Raw genomic sequence first — 14878 nt, 5'->3', positions numbered from 1 at the left:
AGTAATAACTCATTCACAGCCAGCAGATTCTTATTACCAACCAAACTTCAAACCACAACACTTTATTAGTCCCTCCTTTTTGCCTTTGAAGGATTAATCACATCAGAAACTCATCCATCCCTCAGCTTGTCTTCCCTCAGCTGAGAAATTCTTGTTCCCTAACTCATCCCTCCAAAAACAGGAGCGTCAAAACAAATCTGTGTGTAGGAGAGCTGTCTGCAGGGTCATCAGGTGGGAGAACCACCAATAACGGAGGTTTGTAGAGTTTAGCCCACGACACAGAGAAACCTCAGCAGAAGCGCCCCCTCCTACCTGAGCCCACACGCTCAGCAGCTTCAGGTGAGAGCGTCAGGCTGTTCTCCTTTTTGATTTTTGTTCTTAAATCCAGGTTATGTAACTTTTGGTAGAGATTCCCCGCGTTCCCTCCAAGTGCTCTGATGAACCCAGAGCTGGTTGGCGTCTCAGTTTGACTCGGCCAAAGCTGAGCTAAAGCTTGTTTCTGTTTCGCCTCTGGAGGAACTTGGTGTCAGCCTCAGGCATTAAAGGGTCAACGCCTCTGCTTCTCTGAAGGAGAGTTTCAGGAATGACCATTACTCATCACTCAGATGAGCTCACTGATGTTTGAGTTTATGTTTTCTCTCGCTGTGAATCATCCTCCAGCCTCTTTGCTTCTCCAGCCAAACCTAATGAGTGTAAACACTTTTCTCTCAGACACAAAGCAGGCGAGCGGCGTGCAGACGAGCGGCGTGCAGACGAGCGGCATGCAGGCGAGCAGTCGTGCGGCGTGCAGGCGAGCGGCGTGCAGGCGAGCAGTCGTGCAGGCGAGCAGTCGAGCAGTCGTGCGGCGTGCAGGCGAGCGGCGTGCAGGCGAGCGGCGTGCAGACGAGCGGCGTGCAGGCGAGCAGTCGTGCGGCGTGCAGGCGAGCAGGCGAGCAGGCGAGCAGTCGTGCGGCGTGCAGGCCAGCGGCGTGCAGGCCAGCGGCATGCAGGCGAGCGGCGAGCAGCGTGTGGCGTGCGGCGAGCAGACGAGCAACCTGCAGCCTGAGCTCCGGGGCCTTTATACACAAGAGGATGCACCACACACAACAAACACACTTGGTCCCAGTGAAGCTCCTCAGGTCTCAGTCAAAGTGTTGTTGGCCTGTGTTTGCTGAGCTTCATTCTTGTTTCATCACTTTATTTGGTTTTAATCCCACTTTTTCAAATAAACTGTCTGTAACTGCTCAGGTGAGAAAAGGGAGGACAGGAGGGAATGGAGGAGAAGAAGAAGAAGGCATGTCTGACATTTGGAGTTTTCTTGTTGTTTACAGAGTAACTGTGATATGTTTCTGAGACGAAAAGTGAAACTCTGTTGTAAAACTTAACTTATATTAATTAATGCTAACTGCTAGCATATCAATGCAGTTTCACATGTATGTTAGCATGAAGCTAGTGCTGATTTTTTTGATATGCTTTTTGGTACAAGTAAGGGATAATGCCAGACGAGGTTTCCATTATCAGAAATTGATGGACAGCGTGGAGGCTGAACCGTCCCACCCGAAGCGGAGGACGGTGGAATAAACTGGTTATAAACAGATGTTTAGAGATGGGTTATGGTGAATTAAACTGGTTATAAACAGATGTTTAGAGATGGGTCAGGGTTAGGGTGAAATAAACTGGTTATAAACAGATGTTTAGAGATGGGTTATGGTCAGGGTTAGGGTGAAACAAACTGGTTATAAACAGATGTTTAGAGATGGGTTATGGTTATGGTTATGGTGAAACAAACTGGTTATAAACAGATGTTTAGAGATGGGTCAGGGTTAGGGTGAAACAAACTGGTTATAAACAGATGTTTAGAGATGGGTTATGGTTATGGTTATGGTGAAACAAACTGGTTATAAACAGATGTTTAGAGATGGGTCAGGGTTATGGTGAAATAAACTGGTTATAAACAGATGTTTAGAGATGGGTCAGGGTTATGGTGAAATAAACTGGTTATAAACAGATGTTTAGAGATGGGTCAGGGTTATGGTGAAATAAACTGGTTATAAACAGATGTTTAGAGATGGCTCAGGGTTAGGACTGACCATGCAGAGCAGCTGAGCAGTGAAGGGTCACATAGACAGGAAGGAGTCAGACAAAACCTTTTCCTACAACCTTAAAGTCATTTCTGACTGATCTGTCTCAGCTACAGCCAGCATTGTTCAGCGGGTTCAGCACACTCCAATGAAGAGTTGTGACCTAACCAAGCAACTAGTGAACTCTGGAACTAAAGCATTGTGTGAAAACAACAGAGTGTTATTCTGCGGAAAAAAATCACATGGGAACAGCTGATACATATCCAATAAGGCCCTCATCTTATCATTTTCTGTCTGCTTTCTGCACTCTGAGTCCCTTACCTGTAGGTTCCTGTTGCTAGAGTAGGATGTGAGCGTGCACGTGTGAGTTTAGTGTCTGAGACGAGTGTCTGGAGCAGGAGGTTTTCAGCTAGCTTATCCCTGAGTGTATCCAAATACTCTTTAGCAACGTCACATTTTATGCAGACTCCAGTCAGAGTGACCACAGTAACGTTGTCTCATCCACACCCACATTTTTATTTTCCAGAGTTTGAGACATGATGTCTTTACCCTGGTCTCGCCCTGTTAATAACATCACGCTGAGCGCAGTAATAACTTCATCATCTGGTTGGACTCCACGAGTGGGCTGGAAGGGCATGTTGTTTGTGGAGCAGTTAGAGGCTGATGTGAGGAGTGAACTGGGGAAACTCAGGAGCTCACAGTGTGCTGATTACAGGTTGATTTATTTTAAGTGGTAGCTGTTGTTACTTCCTCACCACTGGGTTCACTGTGTCTGTGTTTCAGGATTGTGTTGATCTGTGCAAAGAGATCTCTGTGTGCTGCCTTCTCCGTCCTACCCTATGGAGAAAGCTTCTACCTCAGGTACTGCACACACACACACACACACACACACACACACACACACACACACACACACACACACACACACACACATTTAGTAGCACAGTCGCAGGCAGCAACAGCTCTTCTTTCCAGGAAGGAAACAGCGTAAGAGGAGGAAAGGTCCTGAAGATGTGGAAGATGGTGGAAGAGTCGGAGGAGGAAAAAGGTCCTTCACAAACAGAGAGGAGACATGTTCAGGCAGATTTCCTCCTGCCCCCAAAAACTGCTGGACCTGACTGAGAACTCTGGCTGTTGATTCACACCGATACAAAACACACAGCCTCCCTCCATCAAAAACACACACACACACACACACACACACATGTGACGTTTCTGACTGTAATCTAAAACAGTCAGCGAGCATGCCTTCAATCAGGTCTACGTCACACCACACATGGACATGGTTAGAAGTGTTATCACACAAAGACATCCACATCTGCTGTTTGCACGGAGGGTGGAGTACAGACACAGGATGTTCTCCACTCTCTATACACACACACACACACACACACACACACACACACACACACACACACACACACACACACACACACACTCACACACACACACACACACACACACACACACACACACACACACACACACACACACACACACACACACACACACACACACACACACACACACACACACACACACACATAGTATAGACAGTATGGGGCATACACACACTCACACACACACACACACACACACACACACACACACACACACACACACACAGTATAGACAGTGTGGGGCATACACACACTCACACACACACACACACACTCACACACACACACACACACTCACACACACACACACACACACACACACACACACACACACACACACACACACACACACACACACACACACACACACACACACAGTATAGACAGTGTGGGGCATACACACACTCACACACACACACACACACACACACACACACACAGTATAGACAGTGTGGGGCATACAAACACTCAGCAGTGTGTCTCACTCAGGTCTTCCTGTGGAGGACGTGAGCTCAGATCACACCTCTCAGCTGATGTTGTCTTCTCAAACTGGGAGCAGCAGAACATGTGACTGTTGGGGAGGTGACCTTTGACCTATGGCTGACAGGACCGACTGAGCGTGTCCTGACCTGATGTCTGTCGGCTGCAGACAGAGACAGAGCGTGTTGATCACGCGGGGATAACCTGCAGCTTGTGAAGACGTTGTCAATGCTCTGGTGTTAATCTGTGTCCTCCTTCCTCTGCAGCGACCCCACGCTAAACCACCCCAGGAGGAGGCACTCGTCTGGAAACATCTCCACCACCCTGGAGATGCTGCCGGGGCTGGAGGGCTTCCACCTGGACACATACGGCCGGGTACAAACACACAGCCGGACGTGGACAGGAAATGATCACTGAGTGTTTGATTCTGATGAAGCGTCTGTTTGTCTCTGTCCGTTTCAGTCGGTGTCATACGCTCAGTTCCTGTACCCCACTAACGCCCTGGTGAGGCAGAAGCCGGCGTCGGCCAGCGACCTGACGCTGCAGATTCCTCAGTCCAGGAGCACGCACAGCATGCCGGGCCGGAGCTACCCGCCCAGCAGGCTGAACAGCACGGTGGGACTGGACCTCGGTGAGACACTGGCAGAACGAAACATTACGAAGCAAAAACATTAAAAAATGAGGACAGATGGAAAGGAGGGACACGTGTGTGTATGTATCAAACACTCTATGAACACAGACCTCCTCTCCAGCCCTCAGCCGTTCATTCACACCACACAGCTGTGAGGGTGAGACAGGAAGTGTTCACTGATGGCAGGTTTGTATTTTTAGTCTGTTCCTGACGTCACAGAGCAGCTGAGGGCTCACATCCTGTGGTGTTTGTGAACTCCTCACAGAGATATTCAGCTCATTACTTGGTTTTATTCAGAGTAGTGAAACATGTTGTTGGTGAACTTTCCCCTGAGGTCAGGAGTGTGTCCCTGCAGGCAGCTGGAGGTCTGAGAGGACCTGCTCATGGAGAGGTATCCACCTGTCAGTCAGGGTGCATTCATTAAGCCATAATTCAGAACACACTCAGCCCCATGCCCCCTCAGAGAGCAGCTTTTGACCATATTCTTTGTTTTATTATTGGGGGGCCCAACATGAATCCACATCGGATATTCACTGTCAGTGGTCGGGCTAGCAGTTTCCCCCTGCTTCATGCCGAGCTAAGCTAACTCTGCTATTTGTTTCTCTATGTGTGTCTCATACAGTGTTGCTGTTTGTGTCAATATTTATGTTTTTCTCTCCAAGGTCTGGAAGATGTGATGGACTATGACCCCAACCTCCTCAGTGACCCCCAGTGGCCTTGTGGGAAACACAAACGGGTTCTGATCTTTGCTTCCTACATGGTAAAATGCTCCTGGCAGAGTTTTCCATCGTTATGTGTAAAAGTGAAGGCTGTGCTGCGTCATGTTTCTGACGTTTAATAAAGCAGTCCGCGTTCAGGAAGCGCTTTTAGTGGATGGTTTTTCATGTGTAGCTGACATCAAAGGTCAGGTCTGCAGGACTGTTGGTTTGTAATTCATTAACATCAAACTAGGCTCCTCCTCCTTGGCTCAGTGCCAGCTGCAGCCCACACCCACAACCTCTGACCGTGACTACATGAACACACTCACTAACCCAGCAACCACCTGTAGCATCGCGTTTCTACGTGGGAGAGACTCAAGAGCTATGCACCTGACTTAGCATGTTAGCACAAGCTAATCGTGCTAATCTGACACACAACTGGTTAGCAGAAAGCTAACTTGTGTCGCTCTCCAAGTTCCTTAAAGCGAGTAAAAGTGGAGCCAAGCTTCACCCTCGTTTAGGAAAAAGCTTCATCTTTGTGGCGAGTCGTTTCTCTTTGGTTGTTTCTCTTCCTCCGTGCTACGTCCGCTATCCTAGCTGCTCTGATTAGCTTCTTCCACTCTATCAACACACAAAGTCACTCACACACTGGGCAGGTGGCTGATGTAACCACGCCTACTCTCCGCCCACAAACGTTCCAACACAATCCAAACATTCGCACACAGGCAGAGGAGGGGGTTGACGCAGACACTGACACTGACACACATGTAAAAGGCAGAGTGGAAAGGTTTCACAAAAACCTCAAAGTAGTGACTTTATTCTGCTGTTACTGCAGCTTTACTCTCATGGAGTAACTCCTCTTTGGGGGTCATCTTCTCACAGCTGTTTTCCTATAATTTTGTGACTTTATTCCCTGATTTTCACACGTGTGACGAAGCAAAGACACTGGGTCAGAGCAGAGAGAGGAGCTGCAGCTGGAGAGGAAAGATGTCAGCGTCACAGAGGATTATAGAGCTCAGAGGAAAGAATAATCAGCACAGGGGGCAGAACACACACACACACACACACACACACACACACACACACACACACACACACACACACACACACACACACAAGTCTTTGACACCAACATAGTTATCCTATAGGCAGCAGCTTAGTTTTATCCCTCCGCTGAGATGAATTAAATCTCAGGACACACACTCACATGCACACACACTCATATGCACACACACTCTCACGCACATGGTTTATCAGCACGGTTTAATCCATTGCAGGGATGAGCTCTGAGGCTGGTCTCTGTGTCACTGATCCCAAAGTGTGTAAGCTGCACGGCGTGATCTCACCTTTCACTGTACGGCTCTCTGTCACACACACACTTTCACACACTTTCACCTTGTGTTTTTAACCAACACACACTTTCACCTTGTGTTTGTAACCACCAACACACACTTTCACCTTGTGTTTGTAACCACCAACACACACTTTCACCTTGTGTTTGTAACCAACACACACTTTCACCTTGTGTTTGTAACCAACACACACTTTCACCTTGTGTTTTTAACCAACACACACTTTCACCTTGTGTTTTTAACCAACACACACTTTCACCTTGTGTTTTTTAGCCAACACACACTTTCAACCTGAGTTTTTAACCACTAACACACACTGCAGCCTCATATCAGCAATGAGAGATACACGTCACTGTTCAGAGAAATTCAGGATGCTGTTTTTTTGTCCATTGGGGGGCGCCACCTCATGGTGAAAGTTTCTCTCAGCAGCTTGAAGAAACAAAAACTCTTACTCCTTTATTTTCTTAGAAAGAGCTGTGTGCTGTTAAATGTCCCTGCTCACTCTGTGTCTGCAGTTTCTTTCCCGGTTTAAAGTGTTGTTTTTTTCTCCTCTCCTGTTCTGTTTTCCTGCAGACCACGGTCATCGAATACGTGAAGCCCTCTGATCTGAAGAAAGACATGAACGAGACGTTTAAGGAGAAGTTTCCTCACATTAAGCTCACTCTCAGTAAAATACGAAGGTAAAGAAACTGAATGAGGTCCCTCTCCCTCAGAGGATCTTACCGTTTCCTTTTTAGTTTGTTTATTCCTGAACTCAGTGAGGCTGATACACTCCTTCTGCTTCCTCCTGCCTCCTTCTACCTGTTTCTGCCTCTTTCTACCTCCTCCTGCCTCTTTCTACCTCCTCCTGCCTCTTTCTACCTCCTTCTACCTCTTTCTACCTCCTTCTGCCTCTTTCTGCCTCTTTCTACCTCCTTCTGCCTCTTTCTACCTCCTTCTGCCTCTTTCTGCCTCTTTCTACCTCCTTCTGCCTCTTTCTACCTCCTTCTGCCTCCTCCTGTCTCCTTCTGCCTCCTCCTGCCTCCTCCTGCCTGGCAGTCTGAAGAGAGAGATGCGTCTGGTCGGGGAGGATTGTGGGATGCAGCCGGTCACCATAGCGATGGCGTTTGTCTACTTTGAGAAGCTGGTCCTGCAGGGTCGACTCAACAAACAGAACAGGTACCGTAGCATCTGATCCTCACTCCACACAGCACCCCCACGCCAGCAGGGAAGGTGCAGTGATCCAGCTCAGCCCTGACCCTGACCCTAACCCTGACCCTGACCCTGTCCCTAACCCTGACCCTGTCCCTGTCCCTGACCCTGACCCTAACCCTAACCCTGACCCTATCCCTGACCCTGTCCCTGACCCTGTCCCTGACCCTGTCCCTGACCCTGACCCTGACCCTGTCCCTGACCCTGTCCCTGACCCTGACCCTGACCCTGACCCTGACCCTGACCCTGACCCTGACCAGGTCAAGAAACGGGCTTATAAAACCTTGATTTCCCAGCATGCTGCTGTGTTGACCTTAGTGTTGTGCAGGAGAGGCTCCCCCTGGTGTTTGTTCTGAGATAGCTGCAGTTCAGATCCAACCCATGTCATGTTGTTGTTTCAATCTGTGGAGTTACTCTGGACGGTCCGTCTCCTGTCAAACTCAGACTCACCTGCACTCGGCTGGAGGACGTCCTCACCTCACTCTGTTGTCTCTGATGGTTTTCAGGAAGTTGGTGTCAGCCGCCTGCATCCTACTGGCTGCTAAGATCAGCAGCGACCTCAAGAAACAGGAGGTCAAACACCTTATTGATGTAAGTTACACACACACACACACACACACACACACACACACACACACACACACACCCACACCTGCAGAGTCAGATCGAGGTGTTACTCTCAGAAATGAAGCATGAGTTGTTGTCTGAGATTTTAAAGTGTGTCCAGCAGGGGGAGCTAACACGTCATTAATGTATCTGAGATGTTTCAGTCGGTCTGACTCAACCCGTCATTGATGACAGCTCTTTAATAACGGCATCAGAAGAGCCTTTAGCCAAAAAAAGAAGTGGTTTGCTAAGCTAACAGAGGTAAAATGTCATTTCACTTCTGTTGAAAGATCTTTAGCTTGTATTAAATGTTATTTAAAAGTGTCTCTTCAAAATGAATTCATTTTTTGAACATTTATGACCTTTCACACTTATCACTCAATTCACAAATGACTCCAGCTAAAAGTGTCACTGCAACAAACGACAAACCGTCCCCTGAGCGCCGTCGAAGCATCAGAAGAACATTCTGTTGTTTATAAAACAACAACAACAAAATAAAAAGTAGATCTGCGTCACCGAACTGACACATTTGTTTCATGTATTTTCTACAGAAGCTGGAGGAGCGTTTTAGGATCAGTCGGCGGGAGCTGATATCCTTTGAGTTCACCATCCTGGTTGCCCTGGAGATGGCGCTCTACCTGCCTGAGAGTAAAGTCATGCCTCATTACAGACGCCTGCAGCAGCAGCAGTCCTGATCCTCCCTGTAGGAGCTCTCTGCACACACCGATCCTCAGGCTGCTGGATCCAGAAGTTTCCACACCAAAGTTCACCCTCACTGTGTGGTAGAACGACCACCTGGTGGAGCTGCACCTCCTGGCTCCTCCCTCTGATACCAAAGTGACGACACACTGTGAGCACGGCTCAGCAGCAGCTCTGACGCCTGGTCCAGCAGCGCCAACAATCACTGGAGTCCAAGATTATCACAACCGCTCCAAGTCACACCTGAAGGAACCCTGATTTATCTGGTTTTAGTTACATCCCTCCAGATCCTTCTCAGCTGAGATTTAAAGATGGAGGCTTTCACTCCCTGCAGTTGAAGATTCAGCACATTTGAGTCCTCAGCTTTTTGTTGCTCTCATCAGCACCAAAATGTGTTTAATTCCTCCAGACACACAGATTTCCACAGCCGCAGAGATTTTACTGAAAGATGAAATAAGTTCCTACAACTCTCCAAAAGAAACAACCCTGATACAAACACAACATGCAAACATATGCCCGGCACAAGGAGACAGTGAATTTGAGTTCAAAGGTATCACTCAAACTGTAGTTAGGCACAAGGACAGTTCTTTTTGGACGCAGTCTGAAAGTACATGAGAAAATCTTTGAGTGCGAACATGACGAGTTAGAAAAAGAAAGAAAGGTCTTCAGATTTAGATTTCTGGGTGTGGTTAATTTGCCGTTTAACTCTTGGGTAGCATCTTCTAACCGTGATGAGGAAAACAGCCCTGCTGCATGTCAGTGAGTTCGATCAGCACGAAGGAAAGAGGGACGCTGAACACAGAGACAAGTTAAACTATCAGACCACCCATTTCTGCAGCAGTCTCTGAAAGTTTCCCTTACTCTGTAAATCCTGAAATCCAACCAAGTGTTTTCATCTGGTTTTAGGAAAAAAAATCTTTAGACTAAACATGAGCCACGTTCAGCTGACAAGTCCAGAAAATGTCTCATTTGAAGATATGAACTAGGATCGCTCCTCTGAAGAAGAAAATTCTGGTTCAGTTTCTTATGAAGACATTACTCTTCTGTCTATAAATGTCCAGGACCAGACTTAGACCTCTGGATCCAGGTGCCGAGCTGCTGATGAGCTGGAGACCAGTTTCCTGTATTTGACAATCATCTGAGGTGTTTGAAGCATTTAGCAGCGTCAGTTCTTTCAGACTTTCAGAGGCGACATCGGCCTTTCTTTGTGGAAGGTTTGATGATTTGCAGACTTCAGATCCAGACATTTTCAGGACCACATTGCTTGCGCCCCCTCTTGGACTCTCTCACATTGATGTCATGAAATCAGCACCTTTGTGTCTCCCATCCAGCTGCCGATAAACCATCAGTTTCCTGGTCTTTTGAGGACGTTTTGACTGGTGGTCACGCTCTGAACGGTCTCTAAAGACAGGAAGCTCCAGAGGCTCCGCTGGAGGAGTTTGGATGTTCAAGTGCCTTTGCTGAGGGTGTCTGAAGCGTTGTTGCTCCTCTTCTGTCCAGTCCTCAGTTTGAGGGAGTCACTCCTCTCCTCCTTCTGGCTGTCGTGGTGTTGGAGGTTTCACTCACTGGTTTGTTGTTGGTCCAGTGAGTGAAACCTCCAGTGAGGCGGTGATGAAGCAGACAGCGCTGTCATCGTCTCTGCAGGATCTTGAGGAAGTAGCTTAACTGCTCAAGCACATGATGTCACTCCATCATTTCAGCATTTAGAAAAAAGATCACTCCAGTTTTTTTTTCACAGTCTTCTTTGAGGTCAAATCATGTGATGCTGAATCCTGGATTAAAACCGAGCTAACTTCAGGTCTCAGTGTTGTGGCTTCAGTCACTCACCGTGACCGCTGTACAGATTCATGGTCATGTTGTGTCCTGTGTGAACGGGACCATAGTAGGAAATCCTACCTCCACATTACCCCGCAATACTCCTCTGAAACACAAGAGGGCAGTGTTGCCTCTATGAGCATTATATGCTGTATTAAAGTTGATACATGTTGCTGTTTACTGTCCAGCAACTTTTACAATGAACGTGTGAGGAGAGGAAATGTTTGGCTGGTGAACGGGGAATTACAGAAATGAAGGAAATGCAGGACGCTCAATACAAGCTGACCAATCACACGGCTTTATGTTCACACACTGTTGATGTGTAGAATTATAAACTAGTCCCAACAGTCTCCAGAGACAAACACTATCTTTGATTGTTCAGAGTTTTTCCTCACTCCATACTTTACAGAATTATCTGTCCCTAAATCTGGAAAATGAAACTAAGGAGAACCAGGAATCTGTCGAAGAGGGAAAATTAGGAGGAGAGGTTTCTACAATTCAGGCTCCAAAGTTAGCAGCCGAAACTCCCCAAACTCTCAGCACAAGATTTTCTCTTTGGGTACTGATGTTAAACAATGTGTCCAAAAACAATATGTGAAATGCAAAATTTACCCTTTTTCCCCTTCAAACTGCATTTATCAAAATTTCCTGTGATCTGTTTTTAAAACTTTTTTAAGTGCAGCCCTAAACCCAAGACCCCAATCCTAACCCTAGACCCTAATCCTAACCCTAGACCCCAATCCTAACCCTAGACCCTAATCCTAACCCTAGACCCTAATCCTAACCCTAGACCCTAATCCTAACCCAAGACCCCAATCCTAACCCTAGACCCAAATCCTAACCCGAGACCCCAATCCTAACCCGAGACCCCAATCCTAACCCTAGACCCTGATCCTAACCCTAGACCCCAATCCTAGACCCTACACCCTAATCCTATCCCTAGACCCTAATCCTAACCCTAGACCCTAATCCTAACCCTAGACCCCAATCCTAGACCCTAGACCCTAATCCTAACCCTAGACCCCAATCCTAGACCCTAGACCCCAATCCTGACCCTAGACCCCAATCCTGACCCTAATCCTAACCCTAGACCCCAATCCTAGACCCTAGACCCCAATCCTGACCCTAGACCCCAATCCTAGACCCTAGACCCCAATCCTAACCCTAGACCCCAATCCTAACCCTAATCCTAACCCTAGACCCCAATCCTGACCCTAGACCCTAATCCTAACCCGAAACCCTCAGCCTAACCCTAAAACCTTTAGACTGGAGGCTTTTGTCTAACATGGGCATCACTCCACGTTTTATCCACGGTGTTGGTGATAAAACACCAGATGACGTCTTCTGATACGTGCTGTGGTCACGTAAGCACCAAGCTTATTGCTTTTAAGGTGGACTGGACTCTTTACTGTAGCTACACACTGAAGGAGGATCAACCAAAAAGAGCTTTCTGTTCATGAACTACCTTAAACCGTCTTTATATTTAAGATTATTTATTCTGTCTTGTCGTATCATAAAGGGACAAACATTTAACCAAACTGAGGCGTTTGACCGGATGTTTGTGTTCAGCACAAACTCTCCTTAAGGCCTCAGTTGTTTTTGCACTTTTTGCCTTTTTGCTTCACCCTGAACCTTTATGTCATCACTCAGTAGTGATATTTTTCTACGTGTTGTGTTTTTGTTGATGGAAAACTGACCAAAACACTGAGATGTATTTATTGTTGATGACCCTCCAGTTGAAGAAACATCCTCTTTGTTTGTTTGGAGGGTTCTCGTCAGTCTTCCTTCTCTGGTTTGGTTTTCTTTAAAGGGACTCTTCGCTCTGGAGCTCTGAGGTTATCTTTGCTGCGATGTCGGAGCAGGAAAGCTGTTGTTCTGTTTTAAAATGTTTTGGAGAAACATGCTGTTTTTGTCAGGTAAGGAAATGAAGACAAAAAATATCTACACCGTTCCTGTTCAGGAAACCTATTTGTCTCTTTCATATCAGATTTTATTTTATTTTTTATTTTTTAAACTCCATAAAGATAAAACAGAGAAGAGTCCAGACAGAAAACTCCTACTCTTTCATGTTCTTTGGTCAAAAATGACCCGTTTCAGTCCGAATGATCATTTTGACGGGAAACAGTGATGAACCTGTTTCTTCAAAGATCAAACCTGTGTTTTTAATGGCATCCCTTCACACACAAATGTTACAAACCAAAGCCCTTTACTCACAGGATTAGTTTCACCTGAGGACCTTCCATAATTTTAAATATTTGTGGAGAATGTCTGTGTTTTTAATCCGTGAGAATCAACCGCGTCCGTAATTTGTAAATTAAAATTTCCAGGGCTAATCACTGAAGCTTTTCCAACCAGAGACATGAGAAACCACCAAAAGCTGACATCGGGGTAATTCAGAAATTACCAGTAATGTACCAATTAAAAGTAATTTCATACAAATAGAGCTTAATTTGTATTTTTGGGACAATTTTTACAAGATGGTTTTCAGTCATTCTGTGGAAGCAAATTTAAAAAGCTGTCCTGAAAACTCAAAGAGTTTAATGCATCAATGCTGGAATCAGATCTGCTCATTATGTGGCTTTAAAGAAATGTGACTGTTGCAAGTTTATGCAATTAATACACAAAACACAGATTGAATCTGCAACAACTGTTGGGTTAATGGATTTGTAAAGGAAAACATTTGGAAAGGGCACTAAATATTTGCTGCTTTGAGTTTTTCAAATATTGAAAATCAAACCTTTCGAAGCAGTTGGTCAAACATAAAATGTTGTGAAGGAATGAAACTTGGTGCTGTGGACATGTTTCATGTTTTTACGTGTGTATGAAAAAAAAGTTCCTGCAGCGATTTTTAATCATGTTTCACCTTCATCAAGCTTCACTTCCTCTGCACAGATTGTGAAGTAAACGTGAAGCAAACAAAGTAGTGCCTCTTTAGAGATGTTTGTCGTTGGTCTGATTTGTTCTCTCTGGCTCCGACATCAGCAACAAAGAACGGTCCAGACTCCAGGGTTTGCACTGAGCAGAGACGTTTCTAAACGTCAGCAATAACGAAGCTCTGTTTGTTCATGAAATCTGTAGAAAGAAGCACTACAACAAACAAAACCATGAATCAGTTGGAGAGCAGAAACACACACGCTTCCAAAACTCTCTTCTCTACATTAGAGATTTTGATACTATGCAGCTTTTATTCTGTCAGCTGACCTTCCTCCTCCTCCTCCCCCTCATCCTCCTCCTCCTCCTTGTCGTGTACGTGCCACAGAGTTAATCCCCTCCTCTTGTTTCTATTGTATTTATTTGAGTCTTTGAGCACTGCAAAAAGAAATGTATTTAACAATTTTTCCTTTTTTTGAATGTTGTTTTAAATTTTGGATTATGTTTTATTTGTTTCGAGTTTTTTTTTCTTTATGACAACACAGCGCAGCTCTGCAGCAGCTCTGCAGCAGCCCTGCAGCAGCTCTGCAGCAGCTCTGTTGAGGCATCACATCAGATCAATCTGTGAAGATCTTTTTCTTGTTTCAGGTTCTGCTGTTTTCACATGATGATCCAGGTTCATGTGTGACTAAGGATGTTTTTTTTCTGTTCATGACACTGTAGGAGAGTGTATTGTCAGCCAAAAGCAGAGGACTTAAGACAAGTAAATTATTTATAATGACTATTTTGTAAACAAATAAAATACCATTTATTGTTTAAACTGCCAATGTTTGATTCATGTCAAGTTTATTTTCATTAAAAATAAGAAGATTCCTCTGTCTCAGATCCCTTGTTATGTTGAAATGCTCAGTTTTTTGGCCCATCAAGATGACTGAAGATAATTTGTTGCCATGGAAACAACACAGCTGATGATATCATACGAGGTTTCAGGGTTTATAACCCTAGACCTTACCCTAGCCCTAATCTATGCCTCAGGCCCTCTCATAGAGGGACTCCAGGCTCAGTGGATCCTGGA

General features: G+C 45.9%; 1 protein-coding gene across 1 annotated transcript in view; it reads left to right on the top strand.

Annotated features, from left to right (window-relative positions):
• Nucleotides 1–14632, top strand: part of LOC141799575 (CDK5 and ABL1 enzyme substrate 2-like) — a 37727-nt gene extending 23095 nt beyond the window's left edge. Inside the window, exons 3-10 of the mRNA XM_074681853.1 lie at nucleotides 2844–2921; nucleotides 4207–4315; nucleotides 4403–4571; nucleotides 5234–5331; nucleotides 7195–7301; nucleotides 7660–7779; nucleotides 8319–8403; nucleotides 8970–14632. Coding sequence (XP_074537954.1) covers nucleotides 2844–2921; nucleotides 4207–4315; nucleotides 4403–4571; nucleotides 5234–5331; nucleotides 7195–7301; nucleotides 7660–7779; nucleotides 8319–8403; nucleotides 8970–9113 — 910 coding nt within the window. The 3' untranslated portion in view covers nucleotides 9114–14632. The remainder of the gene's footprint in view (nucleotides 1–2843; nucleotides 2922–4206; nucleotides 4316–4402; nucleotides 4572–5233; nucleotides 5332–7194; nucleotides 7302–7659; nucleotides 7780–8318; nucleotides 8404–8969) is intronic.
• Nucleotides 14633–14878: the final 246 nt, after the last annotated feature.

This window comes from Halichoeres trimaculatus, unplaced genomic scaffold (genome assembly GCF_033239565.1).
Source record: "Halichoeres trimaculatus isolate MK-OKI-2021-1 unplaced genomic scaffold, fHalTri1.1 fHalTri1_scaffold_11, whole genome shotgun sequence".
Taxonomy (NCBI): domain Eukaryota; kingdom Metazoa; phylum Chordata; class Actinopteri; order Labriformes; family Labridae; genus Halichoeres; species Halichoeres trimaculatus.
This window is presented reverse-complemented; position numbering and strand designations above follow the sequence as displayed.